At 43.9% G+C, this 23,641-nt stretch overlaps 1 protein-coding gene across 1 annotated transcript in view; it reads right to left on the bottom strand.

The window, feature by feature from the left end:
* Window positions 1-9,794: 9,794 nt before the first annotated feature.
* LOC132834709 (myosin-9-like) overlaps window positions 9,795-23,641 on the bottom strand; it is a 112,446-nt gene continuing 98,599 nt past the window's right edge. Inside the window, exons 29-33 of the mRNA XM_060853671.1 lie at window positions 15,945-16,043; window positions 14,781-14,897; window positions 11,266-11,421; window positions 10,459-10,519; window positions 9,795-10,360 (exon numbers count right to left, since the gene is read on the bottom strand). Of these exons, the coding sequence (XP_060709654.1) occupies window positions 9,795-10,360; window positions 10,459-10,519; window positions 11,266-11,421; window positions 14,781-14,897; window positions 15,945-16,043 (999 nt within the window). The remainder of the gene's footprint in view (window positions 10,361-10,458; window positions 10,520-11,265; window positions 11,422-14,780; window positions 14,898-15,944; window positions 16,044-23,641) is intronic.

Raw genomic sequence — 23,641 nt, forward strand, 5'->3', positions numbered from 1 at the left:
GACCATGATAACTATCACAAAACCATGGCGGTTCACTAATGTCTTTTAGGGAAGGGAATCAGCCATCATTACCCATTCTGGCTACAAGTAACTCCAGATCCACAGGAATACGATCGACTCTTAAATGCCCTTCAAAATGGCCAAGCAAGCCATTCAGTTCAAGGGCAGTTAGGGATTTGTAACAAAGGCTGGTCTTGCAAGTGATACCTACCTTCCATGGTAGAATAGTTGATATTATCTTTTCTTTTCCCCACCCCCTTTCTGGTATCTATGTTAGCCTACATTCCCTTTCTCGACATCATCCTCCCCTCCCCCCGCCATCTTTACATCTCCACACTGTATAATGCAGAGCTCTCACAACACATTAGTGGATCAATCGATATTTCGAGTGCAGGTCAAAATGGATGCACTCCACTGAGCCAGCCTTACACTGCAAAAGATTTGGAGTTGCCCACAGTTGGAAGTCTGATGAGGAATCATTGGACCACTGGGTCAGTTAGACAGCCAATCCCTTACCTGTACAATGAGTCTTGCCAGCAAGACAGAAAACTGACAATTGTACCTCCTTTCCCAATATTGATTTGAACCTCCTTTGAGCAAATGGTTTGGAAGGAGCTGTTTTTGTAAGGTGTGTTCAGGAGGGTTTCCTAACTCAGTACATTGACAGGCCAACGAGGGGAGAGGCCATTTTGGATTGGTGCTCGGGACAGGTGTCAGATCTTGCGGTGGGAGAGCATTTTGGTGATAGTGACCACAACTGCCTCACATTCTACGTAGCTATGGAGAAGGAGTAAAGCAGGCACAATGGGAGGATATTCAATTGGGGAAAAGGAAACTATGATGCTATCACAAGTGCATTGGAAAACATGGACTGGGAGCAATTGTTCCATGGAAATGGCACTATAGACATGTGGAGACTATTTAAGGAACAGTTGTTGCGAGTGATGCACAAATGTGTACCTCTGAGACAGGCAAGAAGGGGTAAGTTAAAGGAATCTTGGATGACGAGAGCAGAGGAGCTTCTCGTCAAAGGAAATAAGGCAGCTTATGTAAGGTGGAGAAAGCAAGGGGCTTGCTCAGCTCTAGAGGATTACAGTCAGGCGAGGAAGGAGCTCAAAAATGGTCTGAGGAGAGCCGGTGGGGGGGGGGAACGAAAAAGGCTTGGCAGGAAGGATTAGGGAGAATCTAAAGGTATTTTACATGTATGTGAGGAATAAGAGAATGATCAAAGAAAGAGTAGGGCTGATCAGGGATAGCATAGGGAACTTGTGTATAGAGTCTGAGGAGGTAGGGGAAGCCCTAAATGAGTTTTTTGCTTCTGTCTTTACGAAAGAAAAGGATCTTGTAGTGAATGAATCCATTGAGGAGCAGGTGTGCATGCTGGAACAGATAGAGATTGAGGAAGCTGATGTGCTGAAAATTTTGACTTACATTAAGATTGACAAGTCGCCAGGGCCAGACCAGATTTGTCCTTAGCTGCTTTGGGAAGTGAGAAATGTGATTGCTTCACTGCTAACGAAGATCTTTGCATCCTCGCTCTCCACTGGAGTCATACCTGAGGACTGGAGGGAGACAAATGTAATTCCTCTCTTCAAGAAAGGAAATAGGGAAATCCCCGGCAATTACAGACCAGTACGTCTCACGTCTGTCATCTGCAAGGTGTTAGAAAGGATTCTGAGGGATAGGATTTATGACCATCTGGAAGAACATGGCTTGATCAAATGCAGTCAACACGGCTTTGTGAGGTGCAGGTCATGCCTCACAAACCTTATCGAGTTCTTTGAGGATGTTACTAGACAAGTTGATGAGGGTCGAGCGGTGGATGTGGTGTATATGGACTTCAGCAAGGCATTTAATAACAAGGTTCCCCATGGTAGGCTCGTTCGGAAGGTCAGGAGGAATGGGATGCAGGGAAATTAAGCTGTCTGGATACAGAATTGACTCGTCGACAGAAGACAGCAAGTGGTAGTGGAAGGAAAGCATTCTGCCTGGAAGTCAGTGGTGAGTGGTGTTCCACAGGGCTCTGTTCTTGGGCCTCTACTCTTTGTAATTTTTATTAATGACTTGGATGAGGAGATTGAAGGATGGGTCAGCAAGTTTGCAGACGACACAAAGGTTAGAGGTGTCGTTCACAGTATAGAGGACTGTTGTAGGCTGCAGCGTGACATTGACAGGATACAGAGGTGGGCTGAGAGGCGGCAGATGGAGTTCAATCTGGATAAATGCGAGGTGAAGCATTTTGGAAGGACAAACTTGAAAGTTGAATACAGGATTAAAGACATGATTCTTGGTAGTGTGGAGGAACAGCGGGATCTTGGTGTGCAGGTACATAGATCCCTTAAAATGGCCACCCAAGTGGACAGGGTTGTTAAGAAAGCATATGGTGTTTTTACTTTCATTAACAGGGGGATTGAGTTTAAGAGCCATGAGACCTTGTTGCAACTCTATAAATCTTTGGTTAGACTGCACTTGGAATACTGCGTCCAATTCTGGTCGCCCTATTATAGGAAAGATGTGGAGGCTTTGGAGAGGGTTCAGAGGAGGTTTACCAGGATGCTGCCTGGACTGGAGGGCTTATCTTACAAAGAGAGGTTGACTGAGCTCGGACTTTTTTCATTGGAAAAAAGAAGGAAGAGAGGGGACCTAACTGAGGTGTACAAGATAATGAGAGGCATAGATAGAGTTGATAGCCAGAGACTTTTTCCAGGGCAGAAATTGTTAACACGAGGGGTCATAGTTTTAAGCTGTTTGGCGGAAAGTATAGAGGGGATGTCAGAGGTGGGTTCTTTATGCAGAGAGTTGTGAGAGTATGGAATGCATTGCCATCAGCAGTTGTGGAAGCGAGATCATTGGGGATATTTAAGAGACTGCTGGACATGCATATGGTCACAGACATTTGAGGGTTTGTACATTAGGTTTACCTCACATGAGGATCAATGGTCAGCACAACATCATGGGCTGAAGGCCCTGTTGTGTGCTGTACTGTTCTATGTTCTTTCAAACCTCCAGTTCCAACCTCAAATGTATTGATCACAATAAAATCCCACGTCTTTTATTATTGCCCCTACGGCACACATCAAATCATTTACTTTCTGAATGGAAGCAATTCAGGACTGTACTTGAATTTTGTCACCTAAATCATAGAATCCCTACAATGTAGAAAGAGGCCATTTGGCCAGTTGGGTATATACCCAATCCCGGCACCCCATCCAATTCTTGTATTTCCTATGGCTAATCCACGTAGCCTACACATTCTTAGACACTATGAGCAAGTTAGCATGGCACACCTTTCTAGCTATGGGAGGAATCTGGAGCACCCAGAGGAAACCCACACTGACACGGGGAGAATGTGCAAACTCCACACAGACAGTTGCCCGAGGGTGGAACTGAATCCCTGGCACTGTGAGGCAGCAGTGCTAACCACTGAGCCACCCATCACATTGTCAATTGTCACAGAAACCAAGGTACAGAGAGAAGTCACAGCAATGAGGTCACATCAAATGCATCAAAATCATTGAAAACTGGAGAAACATGTGCTGTTTACCTCATGGAGGTGGAGGGAGGGGCATACAATGTATTAAATGGAATAGAGGAGGCACAACTAGGAAATCCCTGACACTTCAGTATAGATGACCCTCCATTGCACCTCAGATCCAAGAGGAGAAATAACAGTTTGGAGAATTCCTCTTTGACACACACCTCTTTGGTCATCACAGTCCATCCAGGAGATGACAAAGATGCACCTTCCATGCTCTTGCTCTGAAATGTCTGATGTGAAAAGCCTTGAGGTGTTTAGTTTTCCACTGCAATGTTGTAACTTGCGATTCCACACGGAATCAATGTGTGAGGACTGCACTGGTCTAGATATATCCAACTCACCATGATATAACGGAAACATTCAACATCTGGCATCTGTTTCAGAGAAACATCACAACAATTAACCCAGGTACTGAAAAGATTGAAATACAAAACAGGAAATGAAATTGATAAATTTGGGCTGTGATAGTCTTGAAATGTAATGGCAGGAAGATGTTACAGGATGTTGATTGATACAGGAGGAGTAGGTTAACTTTAAGATATTTAGTCATTGATTAAATACCTTTTTCCATAAGATTACCCGACATGTACAAAACACAGAAACAAGTCCACAAGCCTCCTCTTAAACCTCAACACTGACAGACCACAGGAGGAAATCTTAAAACAGAAAGTGAACAGGACAGTGAAATCAAACAACTGTACATCTCTAAATGCAGGTATTAACCAAATGCTGACTTTCAGTCTTAAATGCTACATGCCAAAGACAAGACACTAGACAGTCACACTCCTTCCCCAGGAGAAAAGAGAAGTACAGTGAAATTATTTGCATTTGAAAAGACAAAGTCTGGATGTTCTTTAGTATTTTATCATAAAAGAAACAGCATTCCAGCAAAACATAATTTGACACATCAATATAGATACAGCTCTGGTTATTATTGTTACATACATATCACAATCCATAAAAGAATCTCATGCTAAATATGTATCTTTACAAAATTAGGAATCAAACACTATTAGTATGATTGTCACAAATCATGATTTCTCATTGGTGGACAGAACATGCTTGAGGAGCTCAATGGTCTACTCCCATTCCGATTCTGCCAGTGTGTTTTGCAAAATACACATGTGCAAACTCAGCACCAGACTGTGGTAAATTAAAGTAAATTTATAATTCCTGATATTATGCTTTCCTCAGTGACAGTTCTTGCAGAGTGTATGCGCACATATCACGATAATTCCTTTTCGATCAGAACTGTGAGACCCTTTATTTAGGAATAAGACTGACAAATTTCCAAACTCAGCACAACCTACATCTTTGGCACTGCACAAATATCGGCAATAAATTTCATTGGAAAATGCCCAATTATTCCTGGGACTTTTAACAAGCCTTTTACAGAATTGCATGCTTTAGGACGAAGAATATTCTCAATATTATTAATATGCAACTAATTACAAAGAAGAAGAAACACTGAACTTCCTTTTCCTGGCTGAGACGCTTCATCGCAATCTGTTAAATTGACCTGCACTGAATGTTCAAAACTAATATTGTCTATAAGGAAAGATGGTTAGGAGATTGTGGGAGGTGATGGGTCCATAGTTTTGTCACTGAACTAGTAATCCAGAGACCCAGGTAATGTCCGGAGGGGAACAAAACAGAAATTGCAAGAGAAACTCAGCAGGTCTGGCAGCATCTGTGGAGAGAAAGCAGAGTTAACAGTTCTAATCTGGTGATCCTTTGACAGAACTGCTACTAATTCTGAAGAAGGGTCACTGGACCCGAAACTTTGACATTACTTTCTCTCTCCAGATACTATCAGACCTGCTGAGTTTCTCCAACGATTTCTGTTTTTGTTTCAGATTTCCAGTTTATTTTAACATCCTGGGGACCCAGGTTTAAATCTTTCCATGGCAGATGGTAGAATTTGAACATAATGAAAATTTGGAGTTGAAAGTCTAATGATGACCATGAAAGCATTGTTGGGAAAATGTACCTGGTTCGCTAATGTCCGTTAGGGAAGAAATATGCTGGGTCTGGACTAGTGTGATTTCAGATTGACAGCAACACGGTTGACTCTTCATTGCCTTCTGAGTAATTAGGGAGGGGCATCAAATGTGATCTAACCAACTTGTTGATGAATTCAAAAAAGGTGAGATATTTTTAAGGTGGGAGAAGAAAGACTTTAAAAAGACATGAGAGGCTTTTTTTTTTAGACAGAATGTGGTTCACGTGTGGAGTGAATCTCCAGAGGAAGTGGTGGATGCAGATACAGTTACAACATTGAAAGACAGTTAAATAAGTACATGAATAGAAAATATTTGGAGGGATATGGGCCAAGCGCAGGTAGGTGGGATTAGTTTAGTTTGGGATTATGGCTGGCATGGAGTGGTTGGACTGAAAGCTCTATTTTTGTGCTGTATGACTCTGACAGTGAAATTAAGAACTAACCATAATAATATCCTGACAACAGCTGGGAATTTGGGAAGAAGAGGGCATCAGTTTAAGGTTAGAGGGGAAAGAATAAAAGGGAATCTAAGAGGGCAACTTTTTTTACACAGAAGGTGGTAGGCATATAGAATGAGTTACCAACAGAAGTGGTTGAGGAGGGAACATTAACAACATTTAAAAGGCATTTGGACAAATACGTGGATTGGAAAGATTTAGAAGGGTATGGGCCAAGTGCAGGGAAGTAGGGTAAGCGTGGATGGACATTTGGTCGGCATGGATCAGTTTGGGCCAAAGAGCCTGTCTGTGTGCTGTAGGACTCTATGACTCTAACAGTGACTGATCATTTGTACATGGTGCTGTACCATCATGCTGCTGTCAACACGAGACTGACACCTCGTGAAAAACCCAAGTCCCACCTGCTTATGCACACAGTTTGTAAGCAATGAATGTCAACAGTTCACACCAGCATAGTGCTTGGCCATTGGATATTTCCAGGTCCTAATGGCAGTTACTGGATTCTCTGAGGGGGTCAAGTCATATCCTGTCATTTATGATAAAGAAAACTGTAAGATTAAAATAGATGGTACAGTTTTTGACTGGGAGCTGAAATTTATGAAATTTAAAAAACAATGCAGTAGGAATGAAAACTAGTTTAATAGACTGGAGCAACTAACAACGTATAGTTGTTCAAAAAATACAGTAACCTAAGCAGCATCATTAAGGTTGTCTGATCTCCCCTGCCAATCTATCCCTGGCACTGTGAGGCAGCAATGCTAACCATTGTGCCACCCATGTACACTAGTTCATGGCTCCCCTAGTAACAGAAATATCTTTTGAATACGTACCCCTTGTCAAATCCCCTCATAACCTTGCATGGACATTCGAGGCCTAATCAAATACCTGTCCAATAGGAAGGCACACAATAGGAAGGTAGTAACTAGGACCAGTCAATCAACTCAGAGTATAAGCAAAGTGCAATGCACCCAATGAAATCAGGAAAGCACAAAGTGTGCAGCAGACACTGCTCAGACAGATTTGGGGTATTGCTGGTAGCAGTATGCTTTATTTCTCCTCAGGCTTCCCCCCTGCACAGTAGGAAGAAAGAGAAGTGTAAATTCTCTGCAGATTGCAGCCTTCTTTGATCCCAAAGCTAAGTGTTGAATTGTTTTTAAATAAATCATTTGCTTATTACTGAAATGGAATACACGTTGACAAAACTTCTCGACTTGCTCTCATCAGGGCCAATGCAAGAATGTCAAATTTGAAACAATTTATACTCTAGGAGAAAAAGGTTGGAACCTAAATAATTGGACGAAATTAATTTGGCATATAAAGTTCAGGAATTGTAAATGAGGAAAGCATGATATGTTTAATTACACATTGATTTTACCACAGTTTATAGGCTGCATGCACATATGATTGACACGCTGGCAATACATGAACTGGAAGAGGGCTCTAATGGTGCAGTGGTATTGTCTCTACCTCTGGGTCAAGAGGTCCAAGTTCAAGTACAACCTGCTCCAGAGGTGAGTCCTAACATCGCTGAACAGGGCGATTAGAAAATATCTATATGAACAGGAGGAGGCCATTCAGCCCCTCAAGCCTGATCCAATATTCACAGTTGATCTGTTTCTGAGCTCCCTCCAGCCAACTTGTCCCTCAGTTGGCTAGGCTAGCAAGAAAGCTATTGATAGGTAAGGCAACCTACATACTTGTAGACTGCTACCATCCAGTCAGCTGGCATAAAAGTCACGTGTGAGGCAATCGCACTGACTTCACAGATATTATTACACAGAATCTTACAGCAGAGGAGGAGGCCACTCTGCCCACTGTACCTATCCAACTCATTAATAGAGTTCAAGCATCTGCTAACTTCCCTTCCAAGGATTTATCCAGTTCCCATTTGGAGCCTCCTATTGCGTTGAGTCCACTTCCACCAAGATTGCAGGCAGCGCATTCTAAAGCACATCAGCTCCTGTACAAACCTGGTACCCATCAACCTCCCTCATTCTTTTGCTAATCAGTTTAATTTTGAGTCCTCTGACAGTTTAAATATCTTACCTTAATTACTCAATCAAAACCTCTCATAAATGTACACACCTCTGTTAAACCTCCTCACCTTCTCTGTTCTACAGAGAGTGCTCCCAGCTTCTCACACTTCATGACTGAAATAATGATGCACTTGAGACAAAAATCACTGATTTTATTAATCCGATTCTGGATTTTGAAAATTCTAGACTGTATGGCTTCCCGTATCAAAGGGATAACTAATCTGTCCGTATAATGTAAGATTTTTTATTCACTTGTGAGATGTGGGCATCGCTGCCTGGGCCAGTGTGGTTCATTGGCCATCCTCAAAAAGATGGGGTTGAGCTGCCTACTGTACATGGCGAGTCTAGGTGAGTTTCTGGTGAATGGAAACATTATATAAATCTATAATTGTAACTGAGGCATTGTCTGGCATTAATTCAGTCATCAACTTCCATTTCTTGTACTTTGGAGATCTGTTCTCATCAGGAAGTGCATTCCTGCTCCTTACAATGCATCATGGGGAAGTGGACATGATCAGGAACAAGCACCAAGAATCAGGCAGTGCTCCCTAAAATGAAATCTCACGCAAGCTTTATTGGGAAGGAAGGGGGGGAACTTGCATTTCTATAGTTCCTTTCATGTCCTCGGGACATCATTTCTCAAGGTATCCGACTTGCCCCATCACAAAAAAGCACCTTTTGTTCAAGAGAAGTCCGTCGTGGGTGCGTTTTTAAATTTATTCAAGGTTGAGTTAGAATGGTGGAGCAGGCTTGATGGGCCGAATGGCCTGCTTTTGTCACTCAGTCCTATATAAGGTCCAGGTAAGTTAAAAGGCAAAGGAACCAATTAATGGGAAGGATGGGGAAAACTGTACAGAACATTTGGTGGACAGATGGAAAAAGTGCTTTGGGGTTTTCATGTCCATCTGAACAGGGTAACTATAAAATGATATACCTTCAGAAAACAGCTTTGCCCCTTATATCTTTGCACAAAGTTACTCAAAATGTGGGGAAATAATTATACCCTTATCAGATGATGGGGAGGGTGGGAATATTAAACATATCTGTTTTATTCATATTGGACTGGCCATGTTTGGTCTTAACTCATCTATACATAACCAGTTTTTACATTGAGAATGACTATTCAGAAATGATAAAGATTCATCAATTAATAAGGAATTGAGTAACCATGCATTTACCATTGTAAAACCATTATTCCACCCATTGGCACCGCCCTCTGCAGTGCCAACTTTTGCAAAAGAAGCCATTTTGAGATAAAAAGAAAAGACCTTTTCCACACGGTGAGTGGTCCCAGTTTGAAACGCGCTGCATGGAAGTGAGGTGGAGACAGGATCAGCCGAGGCGTTCAAGAGGGGGCATTGGGTGATTGTTTCAATGGAAACAGGGAGATGGGAAACGGGAAGGAATTTGGCACAAAGTCAAAATGCTCAGAGAGTCGGTGCAGGACTGAATGGTCTGAGATTCTGCGAACATGCAATTTATCAAAGGCCGAGCAACCGAGATGGAGGAACATTTCCCAAGTCTGTCTCGCTCATAAACCAACCGACTTGCAGCACACTGATGTGTGGAACCATTCATAATTGTGTCCTTAAACATGAGCAATCCTTTCCAAAACAAAATATTCCAGCACATTAACGCCACACAATATTACACAAAGGCAATGATCCCTTTAAGAGTGTTGAGTTCCGATCATTTTTGGTTCTTAAAAGGATGCAAAGGTTTGTCTATTTAAAAATAATTTGGTCCTTCACCAAAGGATGTCATTTTTTATTCCTGTTCGCCCTGTGCAATCTAAAAGGCCGAGGGGATAGCAGAAGCGAACACTTCATTGCAGGAGTCATCACTGTTCCCTGCGACTTCTCGTCCTCACTCTGAGCTTCTGAAGAGAAATCGCGCGGTGACTTGCTAGCATTCGGCGGTGCATCAGGACAGTTGGGTCTGGGAGGAGATGGAGTCCTGCTCTGGGTCATAGCAGGAGATGACCAGTCTGGCGAGCCAGCCCGTCTTGAGTGCTTGTTGAACCTTGTCGACATACCGCTGAGCCAGGTCTCAGCGCGGGGAGCACCGGGTGAGGTGCAGCCCATGTGCCGTTGCTCACCCTTGTCACTAGGGGTCGCTGTGGGCGAGATCGAGCCCCCCATCCGACAGGAAGATGGCTCCCTCACTCCTTGGTTACCAGTTTGGAGGTCCTGAAGCAAGTGCATCGCCCAAGGGTTGCAGTGATGCCCATCGGATGGCCTCGAAACTGACCCCAGGATGGTGTTGATCAATGAGTCATGACTTTGCTCCCTCAAGCCCTGGACCTGCTGCCAATCCTTCATGTTTGCTGTTGGGGAAGGGGGTTAGGGATGAGGAGCATAGCGTCAGAGATCAGCACAAGCCTTGAAAGGAACGGCAGCAATGGAAGAGAATAGAGCTCTTTACCTGTCATGAGACATTCATTCTTGTGTCTTAGCGCCTCCATTTCACAAGCCATGGCAGCCATCTGCGATGCAATTATGACAAGTGTTAAGCAAGTCAAGAAGCCAACTTAACAGAATCACTTAACAGAACTGGAAGAAGAAACATGTTTTAATCGATGGAATATTTTGCTTACTAAGGTGAAAGTGCAGAAAGAGGCCATTCAGCCTGTCAAGGCTGCACCAATCCTCTGCAAGGCATCCCAAGCAGACCCATTCCTCCCCAAAAAATCCTTGTAACCCCACATGGGGGTTTTTACTGTGGCTAATCCACATAACCTGCACATCCCTGGACACTATGCAGCAATTTAGCATGGCCAATCCACCTAACCTGCACAGCTTTGGACTATGTGAGGAAACTGGAGCACTCAGAGGGAACCCACGAAGACACAGAGAGAATGTGCAAACTCCACACAGACAGTCGTCCGAGGGTAGCATCAAACCCAGGTCCCTGGTGCTGTGAGGCAGCAGTGCTAACCACTGAGTCACCGTGCTATCATAATACCATTGCAGCTTGGAGGCTAATGCTTATTCAGTCTGTAAATAAATGTAGGTATGAGTAAGTATTGATTCCAACACTGAATTTCTGGGTTATAACACCTATGTACATGAATTTTGAACTCCTGCCAAGATTGTCATATTTAAGTTCCTTAGTGAGAACTTTGTTAGGAAGATTCACACAGTTAACTCCCAGCAAGGACAGATTCTCTGTAACAATTACACACAACCTTCACTGATCGCAAGGCAAGTTGCTGAGACTGTTTGCGGTTACCTTTTCCGTTTTCACATCCAGGTGTTGCTGCAAGCTCTGAATCTCCTTTTCCAGCTTCTGGAAGTTTTGAAAACCAGGGTCTTCCTTCAGCTTCCGATTCTCTTCCTCCAAGTGCAGTTTCTGATCCTCCTGGGACTTCACCATTTCAACCACGTTCTGTGACACGCAGACAGCGGCAGGTTAATCCAGTGAGATTTGCGCAGATCAGACAGATGCCAATCCTAATCGCTGGCACACTAACTCAGTGACTCCTGGTAAAATACATGAGCCTGAGTGGCGTTGGCAATTATGTTTCCCAGTTATGATAGCCCACAGAATGGATGAAGAATCAAAGGTGTTTTTTAATAGAATTCCTACAGTGTGGAACCAGGCTCTTCAGCCCAACAAGGCCATACCGACCCTCAGAAGATTAATCCAACCAGACCCATTCCCCTACCTCTGTATTTACCCCTGACCAATGCACCTAGTGTACATATCCCTGAACAATTTAGCATAGCCAATTCACCTCAACTGCACATCTTTCGATTGTGGGAGAAAAGCAGAGCACCTAGAGGAAACCCATGTAGATGTGAGGAGAATGTGCAAACTCCACACAGTCACCCGAGGCTGGAATCGAACCTGGGTCCCTGGTGCTGTGAGGCAGCAGTACTAACCACTGAGCCACCATGCTGCCAAATCGTTATGATCATCATGAAACAAGGGATAGATTCAAATGCTGTTGATAAAGAATAGGAGCCTATTTCTTGTCGTTAGGAGAATGAGTGGGTTATGACTGAACACGAGATGGAATCTTTTTGACGGACAAGTCAGAAGACCCGCAGTGGAATGATTGGAGAGGTAGTGAACATCATAAATTAAATGTAGATGGTTAATCCAGAACATTAGGTAAAAGAGATCCAAACTGGCAACTGTAACTTCTGGGCTGATATCAAGAGGTTATCATGATGCAGAGAGCAAACACTGGACTTGAATGTAGGTGAAAGCCCTGGATGCATTTAACTAATAGAAACAACTTGATTTCATGGATCACGCAGAAGCAAGCCTTTGGACACCACATGCTTATGTTTTTGTATCTAAATTAATCTTCATAACCCTCTTGGTTCCCCTCTCCCTCAAATGTTTTGATTTAATTAAATTTATTATTACCACATGTACCGAGGTACAGTGAAAAGTTTTGTCTTGCGTGCAGTACAGGCAGATCATACCATAAAAGATTAGAAGATGATGCATCAGAGCGAGGAATACAAAGTTATGGCTGCACCAAAAGCAAGATCAACATTAAATTTGAGAGTTCCATTCCGCAGGGAAGAAGTTGTTCCTGAACCTTTTGGTACATATGGTTAAGCTTTTGTATCTTCAGCCTGACAGAAGAGGTTGGAAGAGATTATAACTGGGATGGGAGGGATCTATGATGACATTGGATGCCTTTCTGAGGAAGTGAGAAGTGTAGATGGACTCAATGGATGGAAAGTCGGCTTCCGTGATGGATTGAGCTGTGTTCACAGCTCTCTGTAATTTCTTACAATCCTGGGCAGAGCAGTTGCCGTCCTAAGCTACGATGCATCCAGATAGAACGCTTTTCATGATGCATCCATAAAAAGGTTCTTATGGCCATAAGAGTTGGAGAGGGTACTTATACATGCTGAATTCCCTTAGCCTCCTGGTGGTTGTAGAGGTGTTGTGCCTTCTTGACCATCAGCGTGGGTGCTCCAGGACAGATTGTAGGTGACCGTCACTCCAAGGAACATGACTTTCTTGAGCATCTTCACTTCGGCTCCATTGATGTGGATGATGGGGGTGGGTTGGGGGTGGGTTGGGGGTGGGGGGTGGGGGGGGGGGGGGGTCCTTCTCCTTTCTTTCTGAAGTTGATGACCAGCTCTTTAGTTTTGCTGATGTTGTGGGAGAGATCATTATCTTTACACCACAACACAACGCACTCGATCTCATCTGTATGGTTTCACCTTAAATGTATCCATATTCTTCACTGCAAATGCAGAAAGGCAAATGCAACGGTACCACTCATTTCCAGAAGGCTAGAATACAAGAACAGAAATATACAGCAGCTGCATAAGGCCTCTTGTCAGACCGCATTTGGAAAATTGAGTGCAGGTTTGGGCCCTGTATCTAAGGAAAAGGTGTGCTGACCTCGGAGGGGAGGCTTCCAAGAAAATATGACGGTCTTGTCATGTGAGGAGCAGTTGAGGACTCTGGGTCTGTACTCGACGGAGGTTAGAAATTGAGTGGGAGGATGGGAATCTCACTGAATACTGAAAGGTCTGGAAACAGTGGACATGGAGAAGATGTTTCCACAAGATTGAGACCTGAGGGCACAGCCTCAGAGAGAAGGGATGACCCTTCAGAACTGAGATGAGGAGGAATTTCTTCAGCCAGACGGTGGTTAATCTGTGAAACTCATTGCCACAGAAGGCTGTGGAGACCATGTCACTGAGTGTATTTACGACAGAGATAGGTTGGTTCTTGGTTAGGGGATCAAAGGTTACAGGAAGAAGGCAGGAGAACGGGGTTGATAAGCATATCAGCCATGGAGCAAACGGCCTAATTCAGCTCCTATATTGCACAGCCTTATACTTTAAAGGCTGAGACAGGACCCGCTGGAAGGGTATAGGGTTATGAGGAGCATGGACAGTGTGGATAATAAGCAATTGTTCCCTTTAGTTGAAGGTTTGATAACAAGGAAGCAATATTTTACAGCGAAGGGCAGGAGGTTCAGAGGGGATTTGAGGAAAGTTTTTTTCACCCAAAGAACATCAAGAATCTGGAATGAGAGGGGAGTCAAGGCAGGAAACCTCACAACCTTTAAAAAGTACACAGATGACCACTCGAAACGTCATAAAATTTGAGGTCATGGGCCAAGTGCTGGGATTAAAATAGATAGGTCAGAGCAAGACACGATGGGCCAAAGAGCCTCTGCTGTGCTGTGCTGTATGACTTTACGATTTCGCAAACACTAAAGGTGTGAAGAGAGGGAGAGCGCAGGTGTATGGCACTGAGATAGAGGATCAGTCATGATCGTGCTGATGGCAGTGCAGGCTCAATGGGCCGAATGGCCTGCTCCTGTTTTTCTACACCTCAGCAAGAGCTGGCGGTACCAGCTGGCCTTACAGATGCTACGTTGAGTAGCGCTGGAATTTGATCCATCCCAGTCCTGGGTAAACCTGAATTTGACAATAACTGGTTCAGGAGCCTTCACACAGTATTGTAAACCCATTAAAAGAATATTGAAGCTCCTGAGACAATGGGCAACTGTCTTCAGCCAACATCAGAGTGTAATTTAGCCTCTCTGTCCTACTTGTTGCAAGCAAAGTGAGGCAAGTCATTGAGCTCGCAGACTGTGCTAAACTCTCCGTTTGTTCATTTATCCTGCTGGTGGAACTAACGTACTCATTCACTTTTCAGTCACGCCATTCAGAAAGTGAGCTTTTCTTTTCAATTTACCGTCACATTAGAATGCTCTTTGCTTAAATTCACTAAGAAATCATTATGAACATGTTTACCTGCACAAGGTGTGATCGAGGCACCCAGTAATCAACAGAGGCATTCCCTTTCCTGCTCTCTGGGAGCTTACTGTAAGCTTTTGTCAAATCTTCTTGCTCTTTTACCAGAGTGGCCAACTGTTGAAAGGCACAGAAATTATTACAGACTCCTGGTAATGTCCTCTTGAAAACAGATACAAAAGAATCAGTGTGCTCTCCCTCTCCACAGAATGAAATAAAGACTTAATTACATCCTTGACTGATCGTTGTGCCCCTACAATTGAATTGAATCTAGTTTGACATGTTTATAACACTCCGAAGGTGGCCATTCATCCCGTTATGTCTGTTCTGGCTTGTTTCTGAAGCAAACAACAAAAATGTAAGACATAGGAGCAGCAGCAAGCCATTCGGCCCCTCGAAGCTGTTCTGCCACTCAGTGGCATCATGGTTGATCTGAAGGTAATCTTCCTGCCTGTCCCCTTGATTTCCTCGTAGATCAAAAATCATTTTGACTCAACCTTGAATCTATTCAATGACCCAACCTGCATTGCTTGAGGAAGAGATCTGTACTGTGTGTAATATCCTGTGAGGAAGGAAATCTGGCATGCTTACCCTGTCTAGCCTACATGTGACATACCATGTGGTTATAATCAACTAGGATGTGGTTGACTGTTAACTGTCTCCTGGGCAAGTAGGGACGGGCAGTAAATACTGACTTAAGTCAGCTTCACCCACATCCTATGAGTGAATATCTCCCTAAATAATGAACAATAAAGACCACATTGGAAAAGCAACTTGGTCCTTTTACAACGTAAGAATGCAACTCCAGGCTTGCACACCTCCTTCCTTGGTCTATCTTTGGAATAGCTCCCTCCATTACCATGCCTCTCACTTACAGAATTACTTCTGCTATTTACCTTTCGCCCTTTCCTTCAAAACCTCAATCTCCTGTTTCTTTGGCCTTCTCCTGCTCTTTAAATTTTCACTGCCCCACACCCCAAATCTCCACTTCTTCCCTTTCAGAAGGCGATGCGGAGGATTCTGACACAGGAGAGATCCACAGATGGAATGCAAGTCACCGAGGGAGTGTTAACACAGCGTCTGCCCAGTCAAAGTTCACGCATTTCACCCATTAGGAGGTCGAGAAGGATCAATCAGCCTGGCAATATTCCCAGAATGTCCTACCTGTTCAGTCATTTCTTGGCTGCGTCTGCTGAAGCTATGGTTCTCCCTCTGAAGAGTTTGAGACAACTGGTGTTCAAGCTTCAACGTCTCCTGCAGTCCCTTCAAAACAGATGACTACAGTTTATCATCATGTACCAATTAGTCAGAGGCTGAGGGGTGACCTTATAGTGGTTTATAAAATCATGAGGGGCATGGATAGGATAAACAGACAAAGTCTTTTCCCTGGGGTCAGGGAGTCCAGAACTAGAGGGCATAGGTTTAGGGTGAGAGGGGAAAGATATAAAAGAGACCCAAGGGACAACTTTTCCATGCAGAGGGTGATACGTGTATGGAATGAGCTGTCAGAGGATGTGGTGGAGGCTGGTACAATTGCAATATTTAAGAGGCATTTGTATGGGTATATGAATAGGAAGGGGTTGGAGGGATATGGGCCGGGTGCTGGCAGGTGGGACTAGATTAGGTTGGGACATCTGGTCAGCATGGATGGGTTGGACCGAAAGATCTGTTTCTGTACTATACGTGTTTATGACTCTATGATAATTGCTCACTCACAGAATATCCTAAACTATCCAAATTCAAAAGTTGAAAGTCACTTTTTATTTCATTGCCTTTTCAGTGCACTGTACCTGTGCAATGTTTCATGGTGTACTTTCAAGGGAACGGCTTGTGGTCAGACTGTGCTGGAAAATCCACCTTGGTTGATAGCCTGTCTACAGGAATATACAGGTATCCCTCACTATCCAAAAGTAGAGCATTCCTATGAAACCTTTTGTAGCTGAAATGGCGTAAATCAAAGAAGTATTAATTTATATGGGAGAAAATTAGCATTTTCTCATAAAAGCGAAAATTCTCATCGGATTTCTTTCGGTTAGCAAAGTGGCATAAAGCGAACTTGCGAAAATAAGGGGATACCTGTACAATGCTTCCCCGTGCAGGGGAGACTAGATCTAGGGAACACTGAATATAAAGGGATCACCCATTTACAATGTCAATGAGAACTGTTTTCTCTCAAACAGTTGCCGGTCTGAAAGGATGAAGAACTTCCAAAGGTACAACTTTTGCCATCTAGACAGATGGTGGGGGGGGCAACAGGTACATTTGCAAGCTCCCCTCCAAGACACTCACCATATTGAGTTGGAAATAAGAAGTCGATCCTTCACTGTCATGGAGTCAAACTCCCTTCCCCTGCATGGTGGGTGTACCTACACCAAATGGAATGCAGCAGTTCAGGGACTTCTCCAGGGGCAATTAGAGATGTACAATAAATAGTGACATTCTTTACTGCAGAGGGCTGTTGATGTTGGGTTATTCAGTATATTCAAGGCTAAGACAGACAGCTTTTTAATCTATAAGGGAATCAAGGGTTATGCATAAAGATGGGAATGTGGAGTGGAGGATAATCAGGTCAGCCAAGATCTCATTGAATTCAGGAACAGACTTGATGGGCTGAATGGCCTACTTCTATGTCTAATGGTCCATAAATGCTGGTCCAGCCAGTGACACCTACATCCCGCAAAAGGATAAAAAGAAATGAATAAGTTCAACTTCTTGACTCGCTCAAAGGGATAGGGCACCATGGTGGCTCAGTGATGAGCACTGCCGCCTCTCAGCACCAGGGGCCTGGGTTCGATTCCACCCTTGGGTGAGCGTGCAAAATCCACACAGACATTCTCCCTGTGTCTTCATGGGTGTCATCTGGGTGCTCCGGTATCTTCCCACTGTCTAAAGATATGCAGGTTAGGTGGATTGGCCCTGGGAAATGCAGGGTTACAGGGATAGGGTAGGTGGGAAGGCTCTGGGTGGGATGCTCTTCGGAGGAGCAGTGTAGACTCGATGGGTCTCTTTCCACACTGTATGGATTCCATGATAGTGCCCAAAGTAAACCGGTCACAGTGGCAGTGAACTGAAGGATTAAAAATACACAGCCAAAGCCAAGTGTCTCGCCTCTGGGACGCATCACTGAAATCAAACAACAGATTAACCTTTCCAGGTACTCAATGTACTTTTGAAATTTGCACAATCACTAATGACTAAACAAAAAGATTTGCCTTCACTGTGTAACTCAGTGACTTGGATCTGATCACTGAGGAGAAATGATTAAAGTGGAAGAGTTCTCCACTGCTCGGTGCTTTTCCCTTGAAGTTAACAAATAAAAAAGTTTGCCCAAAGCTTTAAGAACTTGAAAACCTGCTCCATGGATCATTTAATCTGAAACATGGCAATGAATATAGATAGTTCGATGTTCACTTTCTGGTAAATAATTGGAATTCAATTTGATTCTTTGAGTCATTGGGTGAGTACTTTGGTGAGTCATTTGAATCAGCCCATACATCTCTCTAACAGACTGTCAATCTGTGAAGACACAATGCAATGACTAATTGCAGCAATTTATTCGTCAGATATTCAAAAAACATTACACACAACTATAAAGCTGCTCTGATGACCCAAGTTGGTGAAAGGATTATTTCCTGGTGAACTAAATCTGCTACAGGAAAGATGTTGTGAAACTTGAAAGGATTTACAAGGATGTTGCCAGGGTTGGAACTAGAGGCAGAGGCTGAATAGGCTGGGGCTGTTTTCCCTGGAGTGTCAGAGACTGAGGGGGGTGACCTTATTGAGGTTTATAAAATCATGAGGAATGTGGAGAGGGTGATTGGTCAAGACCTTTTCCCCAGGACAGGTGAGTCCAAAGCTAGAGGGCATAGGTTTAGGGTGAGAGGGGAAAGATATAAAAGGGATCTGAGGAGCAACTTTTTCACACAGAGGGTGGTGCGGGAATGGAATGAGCTGCCAGAGGAAGTGGTGGAGGGTGGTACAATTACAGCATTTAAAAGGCATCCGGATGGGTATATGAATAGGAAGGGTTTACAGGGATATGGGCCAAGTGTTGGCAAATGGGACTGGATTAATTTAGGATATCTGGTTGGCATGGATGAGTTGGACCAAAGAATCTGTTTCTGTGCTGAACACCTCAATGACTCTATATTTACAGAAAGATTCCAGATTCAGTCTCGGGCTGAAATTTGGGTGAGCTTGCTCCACCTGAGCGACTCAAATTGACATAACAGACAATGCGAGTGAAAATTAAAATTGACCATTGATGCAGGACTCCCTGTTGCAATGTGCAGGTAGAGGGTGTCCTCAGCTACCTGCTAAAGCAGATCCTTAACAGAGTACAATCACTCAGTGGGTAGCAGACTCACAAGGTTCTGGGTCTAATCCTGCAGTCCAGGGTTCGAGCACAAAAACCTCGACTGACAGTCAAGCAACAACACTGGGGGTGTGCTGCACTGTCAGAGGCACTGTCTTTTAGATTCCTATCTGCCCAAATGAGTGGATATAAAGTATCCCTCAGCACTATTTTGACAAAGAGTTATGCCTATTATTCTGGGCAATACTCATCCATCAATCAACATGTGCAAAAATCCAACAGATTACCTAATCACTATCACGTTGTTGTTTCTGGGAGCTGACTGTGATCAAATTGGTAGCTGCAATTCCAACATTATCACAGTGACTGCACTTCAAATGTGCCTTCCTGGTTATAAAGCATTTTGGGATGTTTGTGGTTGTGAAAGGCACTGTATAAATGCAAATAATTGCCTATTTAGCAGGATACTTCAAAAAAAAAGGAGGAAGCTATAGATCGGGGATTGGAAAGCCAGGCTGAACAGATGGGTTTTCAGTGTCTTTTTGAAGATGGGTGACAACACGACAAGAGAGAGGAGTCTTGGAAGACAGTGCAAGGCAGTGATGGCTAAAGGTTTCAGAACAGACAACTGGGCAGAGGGAGAGTTGGTGGTAAACGTGATCAAGCTTAGCATGCTACAGTCACATAGTCTGCATTCGATCACAGTGTAGGTGCAGCCTTACACTCTCACTTAGGGAAATAACTGCAGAAAAGCTAATGCCCATGGAGATCCATCGGGAGAGGTGGAAGGGACACTGAAGTTGATGCGGATGGGGGAAATCACTTACAGCAGCTTTGACATACATTGAAATTCATTGCAGGTCACAGAACAGCGACATAAAATGTCTGAATGATAAAAGTTCCTCCTGCCATTGCACAATAACTATACTAATTAATTGCAGTTAAACTTGTGCCATTTAATTTCCAGTTAGATTAGTGAATCAGTCAGGTCAAAAGAGGATTGAAATGTCAACATTCTCATTTACGATCACAAGACTCGGCTGCATTATTATAGCTGTCAGTGTGAATCCATTATCAAACCACCCCCATGAGTCCAAAAGTTAAGCTAATGTGCAAAACATCTTCCACTGATGGTCTATACAACATAAGAGCATAAAAACATAGACAGTAGAAGCAGGAGCAGACCCTTTGAACCTGCTCCACCATTCTCTATAATCAGGGCTGATCATTCGCACTTTCTCCCCATACTCTTTGATCCTTTAGCTCTTAGAACTATATCTAACTCCTTCTTGAAAGCTTTCAAAGTTTTGTCCTCAACTGCTTTCTGTGGCAGAGAATTCCACAGGCTCACCACTTACTGTGTGAAGAAATTTCTCCTCACTCAGTCCCAAATGACCAACTCAGTCTGTGACTCCTGGCTCTCCTCTCCCCAGTAATCAGGAACATCCTTCCTGTGTTTACATTGTCCATTGTATTAGAACTTTCTAGGCCTCTAGGATATTTATTCTAAATGTCAGTGAATATTATCTGAACTGATTTCTTTCATACATCAGTTCTGCTCTCCCAGGAGTAATGAAACTTGCTCTCTAATTACCAATATAATGCTATTGTTGTTGTTTCCTGAAGCATCCCAGTCTGAAATGACTATGATTGTTGTGATGAGCATTTTGCAGCATCATTGAAAGCCGCATTGGGATGATTAACCCATTCGTACGCAAGGCAAAAGTGAGGACTGCAGATGCTGGAAATCAGAGTCTAGATTAGAGTGGTGCTGGAAAAGCACAGTAGGTCAGGCAGCATCCGAGGAGCAAGAGAATCAATGTTTTGGGCAAAAGCCCTTCATTAGGAGCCACTAAAGCCTTTGCTAAGGAGCACTGGAACAGTCTGGACCCATACACACGGTACTGAGAACACGCTGAGAGAGGTCTACAGGGGCACCACCACCACAGAACCTCCAGTCTGAGCAGTCCCTCCAGGGCTAAAATAAAACAAAGAACTGCAGACGTTGAAGATCTAAAACAAAAACAGAAATTGCTGGGGAATCTCAGCAGGTCTGGCAACATCGGTGGACAGACAAAAACACACTTAACATTTCTTGCCCAGTGAACCTTCAGTTCTGAAGATGGGTCACTGGATTCCAAATGTTTCTCTCTCCATAGATGCTGCCAGAAATAGTTGCTGTCAGCACTGAAATAAACCCTTCAGTCCAACTCATCCATGTCAACCAGACATCCCAATTTCACCTAGTTCCATCTGCCAGTATTTGGCCCATATTCCTCCAGACCCTTCCTATTCATATACCCATCCAGATACCTTTTAAATGTTGCAGTTGTACTAGCCTCCACCACCTCCATGGCAGCTCATTCCAAGCACGCACCACCCTCTGTGTAAAAAAGTTACTCCTTCATTTCTTTTTAGATTGTCCCCACTCATCTTAAACCTATGCCCTTTAGCTTTGGACTCCTCCAACCTTAGGGTAAAGAGCTTGTCTAATTATCCTATCTATGCCTCTCATGATTTTATAAACCTCTGTAAGGTCACTCCTCAGCCTCCAATTATCCAATGAAAACAACCCCAGCCTATTCAGTCTCCCCCAATAACTCTAACACTCTGCTCACAGCAACATCCTTGTAAATCTTTTCTGAACAGGAAGGATATGGACGCTTTGGAGAGGGTGCAGAAGAGGTTTACCAGGATGCTGCCTGGATTGGAGGGTATGAGCTATAAGGAGAGGCTAGAAAAACCTGGATTGTTTTTGCTGGAGAGGTGGAGACTGAGGGGAAAGTTGATAGGAATCTGTAAAATTATGAGATGCGTAGATGGGGTTGACAGTTGGAATCTTTTGCCTTGAGTTGAAATGTCTAATATTAGGAGGTTTGCCTTTGATATGAGAGGGGGAAAGTTCAAAGGCGATGTGAGGGGAAGTGTTTTTACACAGAGAGTGGTTGGAGTCTGAAAGGCACTACCAGGAGTGGTTGTGAAGGCAAGTATGATAGGGGTGTTCACGGTGCTTTTAGATAAGCAAGGAATGGAGAGATAGGGGCCAAGGGCAGGCAGAAGGAACTCATTTAATTTGGCGTCATATTCAGCTAAACAAGGGCCGAATGGCCTGTTTCTGTGCTGTACTGTTCAAAGTTCTAAGCACCTAACGGGTTAAAAGTGGGATATAAGTAGCAAAGACTATCTGAGCAACAGTGAGAAGGACAGAGTCAGATTAAGAGCAATAGCAATGGCTAACCAGCAGGGTTATCATGCAAAAGGTCATATATCTCATCTGATTATTCAGCTTTAAGCATCTAGCTGACTGGACCTCCTCCAGAGGTTAGGAAACTTCATAAATTTATTGGAGCTTCGCATGAATTTGGAAGAACAGCAGGTGGAGAGAAGTCGTCATCCATTCACTTGGGAGTACGAGACCAGAATTTCCACTGGGTGTTTAAATTGTGAGGTACAGGCTTCAGAATTCAAAGTTAATCAGAAAATCTCATACACAGGACAAAATCTCCTTGGTCTAATGCTGAATCAAAAGCAGCTCAAACTCACTTTTGCTCATTGTAAGTGCACAAGCCAGGGACTGGACTACAGTTTGCATTTTATATGGAACTTAGGAAGCATTCCACCTTTACAGGAATGCAATTCGAAAAGGAGACCAGGAGACACAGTCAAAAGCTTGATTGTGTGTGTGTGTGTGTGTGTGTGTGTGTGTGTGTGTGTGTTTGGGGAATGGTTTAAAGAGGTAACGTTCTGTGGTGTTAATGGTGTCAGGCCCAGTTTCTTCCTATTCTTTCAACGTCTCGTGTTTGCAAGAGGAAGGGCAATCTCTGCCAAATGGAAGAGACAGGGACCTAAAACTTGGAGCCCAAAACACAGATCAATGGGTGCCACCATTGAACTCCCACATCCTGATATACTTACAGCCTCCTTGGCTGATGGTATTGGCACAAGAATGGGTAGTTTCTTTCATTCATTTACAGAATGCTGGCTCAGTCAGCATTTATTGCCTATCCCTAGTTACCCTTGTCCTTGACAACATAATAGAATCATCAATATGGAATCAGGCCAGTTCGCCCTTGATAGAACATCCCATCCAGTCTGAACCCCCCACTCTCTCCTTGTAACCCTGCATTTCCCATGGCTGGTCCACCTACCCTTCATATCCCTGGACACTATGGGCAATTTCACATGGCCAATCCATTTAACCTGCACATCCTTGGACTGTAGGGAAGACCAGTGCAGACACAGGGAGAACGTGCAACCTCCACACAAACAATCGCCCGAGGCTGGAATTGAACACGGGTCCCTGGTGCTGTGAGGCAGCAGTGCTAACCACTGAGCCACCGTGCCGCCCCGTGGTGATGAGCTGCCTTTTGGAGCTGCCACAGTCCCTGTGCTGTCGGCAGGGCCACAATGCCGTTAGGGATGGAGTTCCAAGATTTACTGAAGGAATAGCCAAGTCAAGATGGTGAGAGACGTGGGAGCAGTCATCGGAGGGAAGAGATCTGAGCCTTCCAGATGGGAGTGAGTCTACCCACCAGTATCTGTCAAG

Source organism: Hemiscyllium ocellatum, chromosome 42, assembly GCF_020745735.1.
Source record: "Hemiscyllium ocellatum isolate sHemOce1 chromosome 42, sHemOce1.pat.X.cur, whole genome shotgun sequence".
Taxonomy (NCBI): domain Eukaryota; kingdom Metazoa; phylum Chordata; class Chondrichthyes; order Orectolobiformes; family Hemiscylliidae; genus Hemiscyllium; species Hemiscyllium ocellatum.